The 18,992-nt window shown below is 44.3% G+C and overlaps 1 protein-coding gene across 1 annotated transcript; it reads right to left on the minus strand.

Moving 5' to 3' along the window:
• Positions 1-776: 776 nt before the first annotated feature.
• On the minus strand, positions 777-10,316 carry LOC130597814 (sphingomyelin phosphodiesterase 3-like; the record flags this gene model as incomplete). Its single annotated transcript, XM_057406696.1, has 2 exons — positions 10,170-10,316; positions 777-2,403 (listed from the first exon to the last, which is right to left on the minus strand). A coding segment is annotated over exon 2 (1,338 nt), but the record flags the coding sequence as incomplete, so codon positions are not given.
• Between the last annotated feature and the right edge of the window lie 8,676 nt (positions 10,317-18,992).

Below are 18,992 nucleotides of genomic sequence, written 5' to 3' on the forward strand. Positions count from 1 at the left end.
GGAATACCTCTTTGGCTAGCCTGGGTCAGGCGCCCCGTCTCTGCTTCCTCACGGCTTCCCCTCCTCCCTGGCAGAGAATGAGCTTCACAAAGTCCTTGGTCAGGGTAAACATCACTTAGCAACAACCGAAAACATCAGTATCACCAACACTGTTCCCAGGCTGGAAGTCAAAACACAGCACTGCACCAGCTACCACGAAGGAGAAACATGACTGCTACTGCTGAACCCAGGACATTATCCACCCCTTATTCCATACCATTCATGTCATGCTCAGATCCCACATTTTCTTTCAGGTCCCACATAAACACACAACGTAGAATCATAGAATAGTTAGGGTTGGAAAGGACCTTAAGATCATCCAGTTCCAACCCCCCTGCCATAGGCAGGGACACCTCACATGAAACAATGTCACCCATGCATAAGCTGGTTTCCAACAGTAATACCCATTGTACTATGCTGGTGTTACAAGGCTTAGAATTTGTGCAATTATGAAAGAGGTTTCTGTAGAAAAAGAAACTAAAATTACATGAAAACTGCTTCAGTATTTTGACAACTGAAATGATACTCAAGTTCTATCTCCAGAAGTCCCTCATTATTTCATGCACATACATCACTTTAGCACTAGGCCACAAAACCTATATATAGGTTATATCAGGAAATCTAAATCTGATAGCGCTTCTTTGAACTCTAAGAGAAATGACTGAGAGAAAACAATGTAACTTTATAATTTGCCCCATATATATAGTCAATATATATGGCTTCAAAAAGGCTCTTACCTTGAGAAACAAGGCTCCTTTGGAAGCCAAGGAGTCTGTCCCTCTTCCATTGGGGTAACAGTGATAGGCAGCATCCATAACAGGATAGCGGCTGGCAAAAAGTAGACCACTGTTCACAAACTTAAAGCTACAGCAGCTGTGGCAACTGTAGATGCCAACATCATAGACAATGTATTCAAAATAGTGATGAAGCTGCTCTTTCAATTTCTCTGCAGCTCTTTTGTCAAACACTTCCTGCAAACACAGAAAGTCCAAGTTGGCAGGGAAGAAAGCAGAGATCTCATGATCAAAAGTCTCATCTGTATGGTTTTTTTTCCACACTGAAGTTTTCTTCATGATTGAAGCTTTGTAGAGGAGCTTGGTTTTGACAGTGCTTTGGTCCACTGTAACATCTCCAACATGAGCTTTAACTAAGGATTCTCGTGAGGCAGAGCAGCTGTATAAATTCCCATAATCTCCTTCCTTATGTTTGTGGTTAGGTGTTTTTGTGATCTCTGCATCATTTTCCAGGGAGGGTTCTGCTGGGCCGCTGGCATGAGCCTGGCCATTGACGGCATCTGTTTCTGTATCTGACATTTGGCCATTATCCTCTCTGTTTATGCAGACAATATAAGAGTTTTCTTCTCCCTCATTTGTCTCTCTGGTTCTACCCTTATCTTCTCTACTATCTTCCCCATTGTTTGAGCCAGAATTGTCTCCTTTATACTCCATTGATGTTGTCCTTTTGATGAAAGAATTAACAGTATGATTAGTGCTATCTCCATCCTGGGGCGAGACTAAGCTGCTAAAACTTGCTGCACTGATGGAGGTGTTGGTAGGAGAATCAATGCATATTTTGATCTGTGGTCTGCTCGCCCCATTTCGGATCCTCTGGCCAATCTCTTTAGCCCTAGTCTGTGTATTGAAAACATTATTAAATCTTGCCAGAGAATCTGGCAGCAGGCAAACATTGGCGCTGCTGAAGCAGAAGCTCTTTCCATTCCCTGCAGCCTTCCATTCAGTGAGCAGTGTGGCTCCATTGGCATGGTTCTTGTCTTCTAATCTGGAGTAGATGTATGGCCTTCTGGCTGACTGGAGTGGGGACCATAAAAAAAAGCCAATGAGAGCAAAAGGAAGAGAGGCTATCAACAGTGCCAAGTAGATGGGAGTGGTAATAATGATGCAGAGGGCATGAAAATAGCATGGATCATCTACTCTTTGACGTTTTTCATAGGTGGTTGGAACAAAAGAGGCCACAAGCCTATCTGCTAACCAGTAAAATGGGAAAATCAGGCCCCAAGAAAAGGAATGCAGAAGTGACAGAAAGCTGTTGGGAAACGGGGAAGTGTATAAAACCATTGCAACTTAATTATGACAACACTTGAAGGCCTACTACATGATGTCACTGGGTCAATCATCCATAAGAAGACTGGGAGAGAACTGGGGGAAAAAGGTCCAGTCAGGAGTTTGCTTTTTTTCCCAGTGAGAGTCAGTAACAAAACTTTAAGAGCACCATTTCACTGTGTTGAAGTAAAAATGAAACAAAGCCACTGTTTCTGTCTGGCTTTTAATCATCTAGATTTGTCAGAGGATGTCATTGTTCACTGGAGACTGCCATAACGGAACACTCCAGAGGCAAAAAGGAAATCTGTAAGAACAAAAGAGACAAAATATATGCAACAGTTACTGGAAGTTTAAAGCAGTTTTTCTCACACTGATTTTGCTTTACAGTCCAAATTATTACCTTTTTTTTTTTTTATTTTAGCATTTTTGATAGCCTGTTAAAGACTATGGATCTAGGGCAAGTCCAATGACAGGGAACTGGTATTTCTGCAAAAAGTGACGTGATGGAGATGCAAAGGCACCTTGTATTTAAGAACAAAAAACATTTGCTTACTATAAAATATTATTTGCATTGCTGTGCTTTATAACAAAATGGGCTGATCTAAATCACTTAAAACACTCTTTGCATGATTTAATATGGTTTCAAATTTTTATTTTTCAGTTAAAAACAGTAAGTCAAACTGCTTTGTGTTAATATTTAGGTATTTAATACTCATTTATTTCAAACTGCAGTTAAATTTCATTCAGCTACAGTCCACAAAACCTCCTAATATGATCTCCTATTACAGGCTTCTTACATATAGTGAATACTTAAGTAAAATATAAATCAATCATAATTAACATTGTTGGTTTTAAATTCCATTTTTCAGCTTTGGAGGAAACAATACTAATTGAATATATCAAATTGGAAAAAGTTTCACATCTTACTTCTGAAGACAGATGATGTCTTTCAGAAATTGTCTTACCAGCTGAGAAATTATGACCTGAGGTATTTAGCAATTGTCATGATTAACCATTCACCAAATAAGCAAAAGAGGGGATGTACACTGGACCATGCTTCAAAACCTATCTTTAGTTTTGACATCTTGGAGAGATGAAAATTATATATGAATATTTATTGGCACAAGTTCAATTAAAGTTTGGGGCTCTCAAAGAGACAAACTTAAGGAAATAGTAGTTTGATATTTACTTTAAAACATTTTGCAGGGCACCCAAATACAGAAGGACATTTCTGTTTCTACCTAACAGAAAATAATATGATACAGGACACAGAAGAGAAATAGCTTTACAAAGCAATGCCGCCTGAGGATAAAAATGCAATCCTTCAGTTTTCTCTCACCTTTGAGATTTTTGCTTCTTCAAACCTAGCTGTTACAAATAATTTATATCCCTACTGTCATATTTAATTATGGTACACATGCAATACCAGACTGTGACACAGAGAATATTGTACAGGTCAGAAGCAGTAAGGCATTAGAATACATGTCTTAACTAGCTCTCTCCTTACCACTTCTTTGTCTTCTTTTTTTTTTTAATCAATCCTAAGAAAATTCTTCCCTCAGTCTAGATTCTCAATCAGTAGGACTAGCCACAGTACATCAGATTTGCAGCCATACATTTTTGGTAGGCACCATGGCAAAGAAGAATTTTAATACGGGAACAGATGAGAATGAGAGAGTTTGGCAGATGTTTCTTCCCAGAAGTGAAAAGCAACCTCAGGGCAAGCAAGCATTAGTCTGAAAAATCTAGTAAGATGGTGAAAGGGGCTAACAACAAAACCTGACTGAAGACAGGAATCAAATTCTAAACCAGAGTGATGATACGGAGAAAACTCCAGGAACAAACTTGCCAACAAAGTTTTCAAGCTGACAAGCAGGTATTCTTTATTGCAGCTCCGGGAGACACAGGGGATAGCTCCACCTAGCGTGTATCCCCCCAATTGCCACACAAGCCGTCCTTTTATAGCCATTGGGCATATTCATGACGCTACTTATGGATTACATCGTTTTCCAGAGAGTTCCTCGCATGTATACAGAATTGTGGTGGTGGTCTCTGAGGGTCGTTTACTTCCTCCAACAATCTTCATCACTTCTGGCAGCCTTTGAAGCATGCGCAGTAGATGCTCATACCAGTTTAATTGGCTCGTTAGCACCAGAGACATAATAATCCTCCCATCCTCCTACTTATCAGTTAGTGTAACTGTAGCCCATCCTGGACACCTGCGGTTCCCAGATACTCCTTATCCCTGTGCCCTGTTCTTCTAGACTGCTTTTTCTTAAAACTATGTCAACTATAACGATTTATCTTGTGAGAATTCTCAGTATGTTCTGTAGCTGCACTCTATTTTTTCTATGTATCATGCACCTCAGTAATTTTCCATTGCTACTGTTACAAAGCCTTCAAACTTAACATTACTTAAAACTAATTCTAAAGAATATTCCATTTTGTTATTTTGTTCCCCCCCTTTGTCTCAGTGAGAAAAATCAGGTTGGGTGGGGGCAAGATTATGAAGACCTTCAAAAGCAAAACTAAGTAGTTGGAACCAAATGCTACAGAGAAGGTGATGTGGTTTAAGCCCAGCCGGCAACCCAGAACCACACAGCCGCTCGCTCACTCCCCCCTTCCCTCCCTGTTCCCGGAGGGATGGGGAGGAGAGTCGAAAGAATGTAATTCCTACAGGTTGAGATAACAGTTTAGTAACTAAGGTATAGCACAAACCACTGCTGCTACCACCAATAATAGTAATGATAAGGGAAATAACAAGGGAAGAGAATACAACCGCTCAACACCCGCTGACCGACATCCAGCCCAACCCCAGCAGTGATCTAGCACTCCCAAGTAACTCCCCCCATGTGGAGACAGTGTTCTCACGGGAGAATGCATAATTAGTACATAAACTCTGAATAATCCTGAAAGATACAGCAAGGCCATGAGAGGCCTGAAGAAGCTTAAGCAAGCAAGATAAGAAGAAGCTGGATTCATTGAGTTAATGAGAACTGTGGACTGTTGGCAAGCTTTCAAGGTCAAGTTCTCACACCTGTGTTTAACCAATTATATGTTAGTCACTAAGGGTCTTCAAGACATGTATCCAATCATAATATGCCAAATCACTGTAAGTGCATGCAAGAAATAGTATATAAGGAGTTAAGGCTTTGTAATAAATTTGGCAATCGCTTGATCACATTGATCGTCTCTGCGTGACTCCCTCGTCAAAACCCCCATTTTATATAGTGGGCATGACGTGCTGTGGTATGGAATACCCCTTTGCCTAGTTTGGGTCAGGTGCCTTGTCTCTGCTTCCTCCCGGCTTCCCCTCCTCCCTGGCAGAGCATGAGACTCACAAAGTCCTTGGTCAGACTAAATATGACTTAGCAACAACTAAAAGCATTGGTGTTATCAGCGCTGTTCCCTGGCCAAAAGTCAAAACCACAGCACTGCACCAGCTACTAAGAAGGAGAAAAATGACTGCTACTGCTGAACCCAGGACAGAAGGAAAGTCAGTAAGCAGATTCATCAGAAAGGATGTCAGTTCCACAACAGAAAGCTGCTTTTAACTGCTGTGTCCTGAGCATGAAAGGAAAGCTGTATCTCAGAGATCTGATGTAGCCTCTTCCAAGACAGCAAACGATGCATATTAAATATGCATGTCCTGATATCAAGGAAAAGATCACCAAAACCTGGCCACCAAGCTGTGCTACTGCAGCCACACACACCGAGCCTTCAAATGTAAGGATAACACCCCTGCAACTGCTCAGGGCCCACTTCACCCTCTGCCAACACCAGGCAGGCCATTCAGTTTAATGGGATATAAGGTCCTGTGTATTTTTGCCCTGATGGTAATATTTAGATGGAAATCAGAAGGGTTAGATCAAGGGAGTGTGGCTTTTTTGTTGTTTTTAATTATTCGGTTAGCATAACTTTCACAACCTTATGCAACATATTTGAGTTTAAAGAAATGAGTGACTTGTCAAGTGCCAAATAACAAATGCTTGGCATTTACTCATTGCAAAAGGTATTCTGGGATGCTGATAATAGAGGGAAGCCTAGCAGATTTGTTTTCCTGAATGACTTTTATGACTCTTTAGTAAGAATGCTCGAAAGAGACTTTGGCATCTACATATCAGAAAAAAAAAAGCAAACAACTTAAAACCTGTCCAATTGCGTAATTAACATTAGAAAAGAAATAACTATAAAGAAGTTATTCTATTCTTTTGGATTCTTAAAATGCTTTCTAAAAGCCTTGTCTATTTATGTAATTGATCAGCAGATCAGAACATTTCCCGGGTGCCAACAGTGCCAAGGGTGAACAGAACACTGTGGTTTGGGTATGTGAAGATAGACTGCAACTTCCAGGCTAACTACCTTTCTGGTGAAAGCTGCACTTATGTTGCAGACTATAAAATCAATTTGATTTTTACTATTTTAAGATAATACACTGGAAAAAATGCAGATCCTTAGAATCATAGAATCAACTAGTTTGGAAAAGACCTTTGGTAAAATCAAGTCCAACCATTACCTCAGGGCTGCCAAGACCACCACTAAACCATATCACTGAGGGCCTCCTCTACATGGGTTTTGAACACTTCCAGGGAAGGTGATTCCACCACTTCCCTGGGCAGCCTGTCAATACTTAATCACCCTCTCCGTGAAGAAATTTCACCTAATATCCAGTCTAAACCTCCCCTGGTGCATCTTGAGGCTGTTATCTTGTCCTATCACTTGTTATTTGGGAGAAAAGACTGATCCCCACCTCACTACAATCTCCTTTCAGGTAGTTGTAGAGAATGATAAGATGCCCCTGAACCTTTTCTTCTCCAGACTAAACCCTCCTGGTTCCCTCAGCCATTCTTTATAAGACTTATTCTTCTGACCCTTCAACAACTTTGTTGCCTTTCTCTGGCCCGACTACAGCACCTCAAGATCTTTCTTGTATTGAGGGGCCCAGGACTGAACACAATACTCAAGGTGTGGCCTCACCAGCACTGAGTACAGGGGGATGATTGCTTCCCTGGCCCTGCTGGCTACGGTATTTCTGATACAGGCCAGGATGCTGTTGGCCTTGGCTGCCTGGGCACACTGCAGGCTCATGTTTAGATCCATCAATCAGTACCCAATGGTCCTTTTCCACTGAGCAGCTTTGCAGTTAATCTTCCCCACGCATGGAGTGTTCCACGGGGTTGTTGTAGCCCAAATGGAGGACCCAGCACTTTTCCTTGTTGAACCTCATGCCATCGGACAGAGCCAATCAATCCAGCCTGTACAGATCCCTCTACAGAGCCTTCTTATCCTTCAGCTGATGAGCACTCCCAGCCAACTTGGTGTTGTTCGCAAATTTACTGAGTGTGTACTCAATTCCTTCATCCAGATCAATGAAGATATTAACATTAGTCCTAAAACCAAGCCCTGAGGGACATCACTAGCAACCGGTCACCAACTAGATGTGATACCATGTAATACTACTCTTTGGGCTTGGCCATTCAGCCAGTTTAAATAAAGATTTTTATGATCATAATTATACTCAGAAGCATGATAGAGACATCAGAGATCAAAAGAGATGTTCCTACCTCCAACATAGCTTGCAAACTAAATAAAGAACATTACAAGTCAAAAAATGATAGAGAAACAAAAGTAAAGGAAAAAAGAGGCTTATAAAAGGTGGAAGAAAGGACAGGTGGCCTGGGAAGAATACAGGCAGGTTGTCCAGGAAGCTAGGGACCAGGTTAAGAAAGCTAAGGCCCAGTAAGAATTAAACTTGGCTAGGGACGTTAAGGATAACAGGAAGGGATTCTATAGGAATGTAGCAAATAAAAAACAAGGGACAAGGTAGGCCCCCACAGGAAGCTATCAGGAGAACTGGCTACCCAGGATTTGGAGAAGGCTGAGGTTCTGAATGACTTCTTTGCCTCGGTATTCACTGGCAAATGCTCTGACCACACCACCCAAGTCTTGGAAGGCAGACACAAGGACTGTAAGAATGATGACACTAGGCCCACTGTAGGAGAGGATCTGGTTCAAGACCATCTGAAAAACCTGAATGTACACAAGCCCATGGGACCTGATGAAATCCATCCGCAGGTCCTGAAGGAGCTGGCAAATGAAGTTGCGAAGCCGCTGGCCGTCAAATTTGAAAAATCATGGCAGTCAGGTGAAGTTCCCGATGACTGGAACTATAACCCCCATTTTCAAGAAGGGGAAAATGGAAGACCCAGGGAACTACAGACCAGTCAGTCTCACCTCTGTGCCTGGCAAAATCTTGGAGCAGATTCTCCTGGAAGGCATGCTAAGGCACATGAAAAACAACAAGGTGGTTGGTGACAGCCAGCATGGCTTCACTAAGGGGAAATCATGCCTGACCAATTTGGTGGCCTTCTATGATGGGACTACAGAACTGATGGATGGGGTAGAGCAGTAGACGTCATCTACCTGGACTTGTGCAAAGCATTCGACACTGTCCCACACGACATCGTTGTCTCTAAATTGGAGAGACATCAATTTGATAGGTGGATGACTCGGTGGATAAAGAACAGTCTGGATGGCCACAAGCAAAGAGTTGTGGTCAATGGATCAATGTCCGGCTAGAGAACAGTAACAAGTGGTGTCCCTCAAGGATCAGCGTTGGGACCAGTCTTGTTTAACATCTTTGTTGGTGACATGGACAGTTGGATTGAGCGTGCCCTCAGCAATTTTGCCACTGACACCAACCTGTGTGGTTCGGTTGCTACACTGGAGAGAAGGAATGCCATCCAGAGAGACCTTGACACACTTGTGAGGTGGGCTGATGCCAACCTCATGAAGTTTAACCATGACAAGTGCAAGGTCCTACACCTGGGTCAGAGCAATCCCAGGCACAGCTACAGGTTGGACAGAGAAGAGATTCAGAGCAGCCCTGCGGAGAAGGACTTGGGGGTGTTGGTTGATGAGAAAATGAACATGAGCCGGCAGTGTGTGCTCACAGCCCAGAAAGCCAACCGTGTCCTGGGCTGCATCAAAAGGAGCGTGACCAGCAGGTCAAAGGAGGTGATCCTGCCCCTCTACTCTGCTCTCGTGAGACCTCACCTGGAGTACTGTGTGCAGTTCTGGTGTCCTCAACATAAAAAGGACATGGAACTGTTGGAACAAGTCCAGAGGAGGGCCACAAGGATGATCAGGGGACTGAAGCACCTCCCATATGAAGATAGATAGGCTGTGAAAGTTGGGGCTGTTCAGCCTGGAGAAGAGAAGGCTGTGTGGAGACCTCATTGCAGCCTTCCAGTATCTGAAGGGGGCCTATAAGGATGCTGGGGAGGGACTCATCATTAGTGACCGTAGTGACAGCACTGAGGGGAAGCCTGAAATATCAGGCACAGCAGCACAATGCTGGGCTGTAAATGACTTCACGTGGGATGAAACTTGTCATTTGGCCTTAAACACAGTGGAATTTTGTACTCCCTTTTGACACCTATTCACAGAAACAGTGTCTGCTAGTCTATCTGCTTCTGCTGTTTGCCTTGGCTCCTGGGGGGGGGGGGGGGAGGGAGGGGGGGGGAGGGAGGGGGGGGGGGAGGGAGGGGGAGGGGCATTAATCCACACAGAAATAAGAAAGAAATTGCTGTGCAAAATCTATCCAAGCACTGCAGCTGAGGAGGTTTCTCGAGGAAACCATTTTGCAGTCTTGACTATAGCACTATCTTACCTGCCTGACAAACACTGCCTTTATTTCCTCCACTGCTGAACTACAAGAATAGGAATATGATTCCAAGAGTCAATTAATATATTTAGATGTTTGGTGTTTTTTTCCTACATGTAACTAAGCAGAGATATTTGCAGTTAACCAGTCATCCTACTCTTCTCTTTCCCAAACCCATGAAATTAAAATAACAAAACTAATTAAAAAGCATATGCACTGCACCGCATTATTCCTTGTGGTCCACCTCGCGGTGCTCTCTCCCTCCAGACAACTTGTGTCTCCATCAGCCTCCGGCGCTCGGCTGCCTAAAGCCCCTTGTTCCGGGCCCCACCGGCAGCTCGGAGGCGAGGGGGCAGGCGGGGATGCAATGTGGATGAGCAGGGAGGGAATGGGGGAGGCTTTACCTGCCGCGTTCCCCTGTGGAGCCAGGGTCGCCTGGAGTTGCTGCATCCACGGCGGGGCGGCGCTCAGAGTGTCTGGCGGAAGCGGCTGGGAGCCGGGGCAATTGCCGCTCCGTGGAGTACCGCCACAGCCTCTGTCAGCCGGGGAAGACTCAGCACCTAGACTCTGAACAGCTCCACTCAGCGGCGCTTCCCGGCGCTCCCCGGCCCGCCTCCCTGCGCTGCGCTCCCGCGGCAGGCGGGGACTCGGCCCGCGGGCGGGGGCGCCGGGCAGAAAGGGCTGGAGTGACCGCAGCTCCCAGCCGCCCCCCGCGGCGGTAACAGATGTGTTCCTAGGGGCAGCCGGGAGCTGTATTCCTCTTGCTCATGCAAGTGGCGTCGGGGGCTCGATTGGGCGGGGCTGACTGCCGGCCTGCCCGGGAGCCCGCGGCCTGGACTTTCTGCCCAGCTGTGGGCCCGCGCGCGGACGAGCCAATGGTGTTCCGCTCCCTGAGGGAGGCTGGGTTTTTCCTGCCAGGTACGTTGTCAGGGGATCGCTGCGCCCTCTGTGGAGACTGTTCAAAATGTTCTACAATTATTCCGCAGTGTTAGGGGAGAAAAAGAAAGCCATGTTATAGCTCTTAAGGTCTTTAAGAAAGTCCTGAAAGATGTAAACCCTTCCACCAAGATTTGGAAACTAGAAGATACATATAAACAGTTAAACAGAGTGAGGGCTCTGCCTTGTTAAAAAAAAAGCAAAGCACTACAAAAAATGTAGCAAAAAAATGCTGTAGCCCACTTGCAGCTGGCATCTCTAATACCAGTGTTTATACAGGGCTCTTCAGATAGTTATTAAGCATTTTATGAAGCAGGGTGTGTTAATTATTAGTTAACTTACATGTGAACTGATGCAGTATTTCCAAACAGTTTTTCTATTAACTTGCTCATCAAAAGAAAAAATAGCTATTCAGGGTAGTTTTAATTAGAAATTAATTTGCATTTTTGGAAATTACCACAATCGAAGAATCTTGCAGGAGTTCTTTGAAGTAAAGAGTTAATTAGTCAATTTAGAAGTTTGAGAACTAGCCCATCTCTCACCCTGAATTAGGTGCTATGGGAAGATAGAATCATAGAATCATAAAATCATAGAATCATAGAATATTTAGGGTTGGAAAGGACCTTAAGATCATCTAGTTCCAACCCCACACTAAACCATGTCACCCAAGGCTCTGTCCAACCTGGCCTTGAACACTGCCAGGGATGGAGCATTCACAACCTCCCTGGGCAACCCATTCCAGTGCCTTACCACCCTTACAGTAAAGAACTTCTTCCTTAATATCCAACCTAAACTTCCCCTGTTGAAGTTTTAACCTGTTACCCCTTGTCCTATCACTACAGTCCCTAATGAAGAGGCCCTCCCCAGCATCCTTATAGGCACCCTTCAGACAGTGGAAGGCTGCTATGATGTCTCCATGCAGCCTTCTCTTCTCCAGCCTGAACAGCCCCAACTTTCTCAGCCTGTCATCATACCGGAGGAGCTCCAGTCCCCTGATCATCCTTGTGGCCCTCCTCTGGACTTATAGTTCCACATCCTTTTTATGTGCAGGACACCTGAACTGCACACAATACTCCAGGTGAGGTCTCACAAGAGCAGAGTAGAGGGGCAGGATCACCTCCTTCGACCTGCTGGTCACTCTCCTTTTGATGCAGCCCAGGACACGGTTGGCATTCTGGGCTGCGAGTGCACACTGCTGGCTCATGTTCATTTTCTTGTCAACCACCACACCCAAGTTCTTCTCCGCAGAGCTGGTCTGAATCTCTTCTCTGCCCAACCTGTAGCTGTGCCTGGGATTGCTCCAACCCAGGTGTAAGACCTTGCACTTGTCATGCTTAAACTTCATAAGGTCGTCATCAGCCCACCTCACAAGTGTGTCAAGGTCCCTCTGAATGGCTTTCCTTTACTCCAGTGTATCAACCGAACCACACAGCTTGATGTCATCAGCAAACTTGCCGAGAGAGCACTCAATCCCACTGTCCGTGTCACCGACAAAGATGTTGAACAAGACCGGCCCCAACACTGATCCCCGAGGGACACCACTCGTTACTGGTCTCCAGCTGGACAGTGAGCGGTTAACCACAACTCTTTGCGTGTGGCCATCCAGAAAGTTCTTTATCCACTGAGTGGTCTGTCCATCAAAAGGATGTCTCTCCAATTTAGAGAAAAGGATGTCATGTGGGACAGTGTCGAACACTTTGCACAAGTCCAGGTAGATGACGTCTACTGCTCTACCCCTGTCCATCAGTTCTGTAGTCCCATCATAGAAGGCCACCAAATGGGTCAGGCATGATTTCCCCTTAGTGAAGCCATGCTGGCTGTCACCAAGCACCTTGTTGTTTTTCATGTGCCTTAGCATGCCTTCCAGGAGAATCTGCTCCAAGATTTTGCCAGGCACAGAGGTGAGACTGACTGGTCTGTAGTTCCCTGGGTCTTCCATTTTCCCCTTCTTGAAAATGGGGGTTATAGTTCCAGTCATCGGGAACTTCACCTGACTGCCATGATTTTTCAAATATGACGGACAGTGGCTTAGCAACTCCTTCAGCACCCGTGGATGGATTTAATCAGGTTACTTGGACGTTCAGGTTCTTAAGATGGTCTTGAACCAGATCCCCTCCTACAGTGGGCCTAAGGTCTTCATTCTGATTGTCCCTGCATCTGCCTTCCAAGACTTGGGTGATGTGGTTGGATCGTTTGCCAGTGAAGACTGAGGCAAGGAAGTCATTGAGAACTTCAGCCTTCTCCAAATCCAGGGTAGCCAGTTCTCCCAATAGCTTCTGGAGAGGGCCCCCATTGTCCCTAGTCTGTCTTTGATTTGCAATGTACCTATAGAATCCCTTCCTGATATCTTTCACATCCCTAGCCAAGTTTAATTGTAACTGGGCCTTAGCTTTCCTAACCTGGTCCCTAGCTTCCTGGACAACCTCCCAGTCCAGTAACTTAGGTATAACACAAATCACTGCTGCTCCCACCAATAATAATAATGATAAAGGAAATAACAAGGGAAGAAAATACAACACCTCACCACCAGCCAACCTATAACTCGCGCCCCCCTCCCCCCCAGCCCGACCAAGCGCCGACCAATACCTCCTCCGACCCTGCAGTCCTAGCCCTTCTGGGTAACTGTCAGTTACGTCCTGGGCATGATGTGCTGTGGTATGTGTCCTGGGTTCAGCAGTAGCAGTCATGGTTTTTTTTTTTCCTTTGTGCTAGCTGGTGCAGTGCTGTGTTTTGACTTCCAGCCTGAGAACAGTGTTGGTGAAGTCAATGTTTTCAGTTGTTGTTAAGTGATGTTTACCCTGACCAAGGACTTTGTGAGGCTCATGCTCTGCCAGGGAGGAGGGGAAGCCGGGAGGAAGCAGAGATGGGGCGCCTGACCCGGGCTAGCCAGGGAGGTATTCCATACCACAGCACATCATGGCCGGGGTGGGGGGTGACTGGGAGTTACCCGGAAGGACAGGGGCTTCCGGGTGGAACTCGTTTTCTTGGCCGGTGGTATCGTATTCTCTTCCCTTGTTATTTTCCCTTATCATTGTTGTAGTTGATAGTAGCGGTGGTGATTTGTGTACATTGGTTGCTGGACTGTTCTTGTCTCAACCCGTGGGAGTTGCACTTTTTTTTTCGATCCTCCTCCCCGTTCCTCCGGGAATGGGGGAGAACCCCGGTGGGGGGGGGGACATGGACCTCGATTGTTGTCAGCTTAGCACCACTCACTGGGAGTGAGTGAACAAGTTACCTGACTGGGTTTAAACCACGACAGTATGGAATACCTCTTTGGTCAGTTTAGGTCAGGTGTCCTGTCTCTGCTTCCTCCTGGCTTCCCCTCCTCCCTGGCAGAGCATGAGACTCACAAAGTCATTGGCCAAAACAAACATGAGATCCAAAGATTTCACTGGAGTTCTTAAAAATATCAAGGAGAAGGTTTAATCTGTCACTAGCCTTTAGAAGGGCAAATATCTAACACTATTATGGAATCATAGAATAGTTAGGATTGGAAAGGACCTTAAGATCATCTAGTTCCAACCCTTCTGCCATGGGCAGGGACACCTCACACTAAACCGTGTCACACAAGGCTCTGTCCAGCCCGGCCTTGAACACTGCCAGGGATGAAGCATTCACAACTTCCCTGGGCAACACATTCCAGGGCCTCACCACCCTTACAGTAAAGACTAAACTTCCCCTGGTTAATTTTTCACCCATTTCCCCTTGTCCTGTCACTGAAGTCCCTAATGAAGAGTCCCTCCCCAGCATCCTTATAGGCCCCTTTCAGATCCTGGAATCTGAAGGTCTCTACGCAGCCTTCTCTTCTCCAGGCTGAACAGCCCCAACTTTCTCAGTTTGTCTTCATACAGGATATGCTCCAGCCCCCTGACCATCCTTGTGGCCCTCCTCTGGACTTATAGTTCCAACAGTTCCATGTCCTTTTTATGTTGAGAACACAAAAACTGCACACAATACTCCAAGTGCGGTCTCACAAGAGCAGAGCAGAAGGGCAGCTTTATCTCCTTCAACCTGCTGGTCACACTATACCATTGAAGTGAAATAATCCACAGAATAACAGGGAAGTAATTACCACTGAAATGCAGCTTTTCTATCAGATGTCAGTAGTGCTCTAATACTAACAGAGACTGAAAATTCAGTCTGAATATTTATTTTCAGATTTTGTGTATTTTCGCCTCTGAAAACTGCTTTTATTTGAATGCTGTTCTGCTAACAGGCAGGGTATGCCACTAAGTGACCACACACTAGCTGTATGATGCGCAGAGCTTATTAAACAAGTGCACTAATGCAAATCAGGTGTGTATATATATCGTAAATAAGTACAATAAAACAAATCAGAGATATAAGTAAAGTACAGAGGAAAACTAGCAATTCATCAACTCATTACTGCACAGAGGGAACAGAGATTAAGAAGAAATATATCTCCAAATACCAGTGAATAATCATCCAGGCCCATGCTTCCAGCTGGGAAGCCCCATTGCAGCCAATGCCAGGAATCTCAGATATCTGGGAAAATTCCTACATGGCGCATCCAGCCATAGGTGAGGCTTCTCAACGTGCACAAGTTCATGGGACCTGATGAAATCCATCCGTGGGTCCTGAAGGATCTGGCAAATGAAGTTGCTAAGCCACTGTCCATCTTATTTGAAAAATCATGTCAGTCAGGTGAAGGTCCTAATGACTGGAAAAAGTCCTTTCCAACCCTAACTTTTCTATGATTCTGTTATTCTATGGCCAAAGAGGGTCCCACTTTTATACCCTTAGAAAAACAACCGGCTTTATGCCAGATCTCTAATTGTTTACTCGTGGGCCCATGCTGTTTCTCATGATCTCACTGTTGTCCACTCTGACAGCATTGGCCAGGTGCCCCAGTGTGGCCAAGTATGATGGTTGTAGAACAGCTGCACACCTATGTTTTCCTTCCTTTCTCTTTCTGACAAACAGTCACGATGAATATAAGCATATATACTCTACCGAATACACTGTGGCTGACAAGATACTTCATTACATCTCTCAGTCATGAGAGAGAATCAACTCTCAGCTAAGTTCCTATCCATTACATTTGGTCCTTTGATTCCCAGTCATGACAGAGACACACAAAACACAGTGCCTCATGATTGGTACCATAGACAGCAATTCCATATTGTTAACAAAATGATTGTAATAACTATTATGCACATTTAGGGATGCTAGAGTTATATCCCTAAATACTGATACTCAGGTTGTATACATTTTCAGTACTATCCACACAGTGAATATAAGATCATGTGGCAGCAACATTAGCATTAGCTATAGTTACTACATCTTAATCCCTTTGATGTTGTACAAACAATTATTAGTAGCATTTTTCTGACAAACTGGTTGTCTACCTATGTACTCCTGAGGAAAACGTTGAACTTGCTAAGACAGGAAGGTTCATTCACATTACAGATGCAATTCTCTTGTCTCCAAGATTTGGTGCCACTCTTTCATCTCCAGCTCACAAACAGGATCTCAGTCCTTTTCAGATATCTTCCTAGGGTGATGGCATTGCCCAAAGGGCCATAAGACATTTGAGGATGTCTAGGATCTGTAGTTTCTGTAAAATACAAAAATAAACCTAATATCATTCTCTCAAATAGCATTTATTTGCAGGGACATATTCCGTTTTTTCTTGTCTAGATTTAATCACTAATACCGCATTGTCTTTTCCAGTGGCACTATATGAAATACAGTCTTTTGCTTTGTATGTTGGCAGATAGAGCACTGGGCTATCACCATTTTAATGATATCCAAATTTCTAACAATTCCGTGGTCTTGAGCCCACCTGTAAGTGGCTTTCTCTCCAAGATGACCACATTTCTGGTGTGCCCATTTGTTCAAGGTTCGTAGGATTCCCATGTACAATGACACCAAACATAATATAAATAATTAAATTCTGTAGTCTATTTATTGAGTTATTAATGTGAAGGGAATATATATGTATATTAATGCGAAGCAAGTTACATGCATTCCGACCCCTGGTTGAATGGGATACTGCCAAGCAGGAGAAGGAGATGGAACATGTTGCCTGGTCGGAGGGGTGGTAGGCAGTGAGTTGTCAGGGCATCCCCCGAATCAAGATGCACATCTAGCCTTCTCACCTTGTCCGTCCCTGCACAGGTCCAAATATCCCCCCTCGGGTTGGAGTGGAAAGTTGCCAGTTGCAACATAAACGCACACATTGCCAGCATGTGAACAGATGTTTATTGGTATAACACTCTCTTTCACTAACAGCGGTGTTAACTCCCTTATTTTCAAGGTTATGTTCCCATAACCTGTGCCAAACAGTACTTTTCCATTTTTGTGTGTTTCACCACGGACCGTTATCTATTTGTCACTGACACACTATTTGGCCAAACCCATCTGTTGTTCATGATGAGGGCCTTCCATGATGACTTGGGAGATTTTTCCTTGTCCATCTGCAACAGTATTATACCATTGTTCTAGGGTGTCTGTTCCACAGTGGGCATCTACACGGAACACTGTGACTTGATTTTGCTGGACAAATGCCCAAATATTTTGCCACAATTCCTTCCCCCATACTTCTTTGGAATGAATTTTCCAGCCATGTTTGGCCCAAGTTGGGAGCCAGATAGCTAAACCATTAGCAATTGACCATGAATCTGTAAATATATGACATTGTCCTAGTTCTTAATGTTTAATTGCCACATATATGGCATATAATTCAGCATAAGATTATTAAAGGCAGTAGATGTTCATTTTAACACTCACATATCTAATAAATTTTTAATAGTCTATGAAATCTCTTCATGTCCTCCTGGTATACAATACTGTTTCATTGTGATTACCTTGGTGGCAGATGGGATTTGTAGTGGAGGCATTTTAACTTTCCCAACCAGAACTGGCTGAGCTGAGACATTTGTCCTAGTTCTGAATTGATACTTGCCATCAGGTAAGCATAAAGTCAATCCTTTTAAAATGTCAATTCCAATTATATATTCAGGGATAGGAAAAATCATCACTGAATAAGTTTGTTTAGGCAGCGTGTCAATTTTCATCTCAATTTTTATCTATGCTACTTCGGCTTGTTTGCCACCTAATCCTGTAATCAAAACCTTTTGCCCTTTAAGTTTTTTAGGATTACCATAAATTAAAGATGCCTCCACTCCAGTATCAGTGAGGGCCTTAATCGTTTGACAAGATAGATTGATTTTTTCCAATAAATTTGAAGCTCTACATGAGGACGATGGTCAGTCCTCTCCCATTCTTGTGCTGGAGCTTGGCCCTCACCTCAGTCCATTTTTAATTCTCTCAATTTTTTTTAACAGTTTAACATGCGGCCACAGATAAAGATTGGCATGCAGATCCCATCACTTTTCATCCCCTGGAACTGTTGACTTGCCAGTGGGAGGCCCTCCATTGGTAAGTATACTGTCACGCTGAGGCTCGAAGGGGGGAACAGAAGGTTGAATTACTTCATCCGTCATGTCATCAACTTTGAGCTTGGATTGTTTACCCTTTTCACAGATTTATGCAACCCAGGTTGCTTGTGCAGCTTCCACGTTTCATTGGCGAGAATCCCATCAATCTTATCTCAAGCCATCCCATCTTCCAGGAAGGCAGCAAACATATCTCTCCAAGACAGTTGATTCCCTTTCACCTCACTCCTCCGGTTATCACCTCTCATGTTTTGTATGGGGCCCCATTCCCCCAAATCTCCTAACTGCTGGATTTTCTCTATGATTTGTCCTATGGGGTTTCCAGTTTAATTTTTCAATAAAGTCATCACAATGCCTTTATGTGCCTCTGTTGCAGTCCTAATAATCCTGTTCCAAACTGGAACTGATAGTGGAGCCTGAATCTTCAACAAAAATAGCAGTCTTCATCTCTTCCTTAACATGCTGAACACAATCCTGTAATGTATACCAAGGTTGATCTGCACCAGGCCATTCCCCTTCAGTAGGGTATTTTCTGTTACAACCTTCCACCACCACTGCTAATAAATTAGCATCAAGGATCTCACTGTTGTCCACTCAGAGCATTGCCCAGGTGCCCCAATGCGGCCAAGTATGAAAGTCATAGAACAGCTGCACACCTATGTTTTCCTGCCTTTCTCTTTCTGACAAACAGTCACGATGAACATAAACATATACTGTACCGAATACACTGGCCGACAAGATACTTTGTTACATCTCTCAGTCATGAGAGAGAATCAACTCTCAGCTAGGTTCCCATCCATTATAAATGCCTGGATCAGTTTTGTTAGTGTACCTAAAAATGGAACTAGAACTAAATTTTCAGTTGTAGTT

This window comes from Pezoporus wallicus, unplaced genomic scaffold (genome assembly GCF_028554395.1).
Source record: "Pezoporus wallicus isolate ANWC-B61680 ecotype Strahan unplaced genomic scaffold, APGP_CSIRO_Pwel_v1 contig_7006, whole genome shotgun sequence".
NCBI classification, from domain to species: domain Eukaryota; kingdom Metazoa; phylum Chordata; class Aves; order Psittaciformes; family Psittacidae; genus Pezoporus; species Pezoporus wallicus.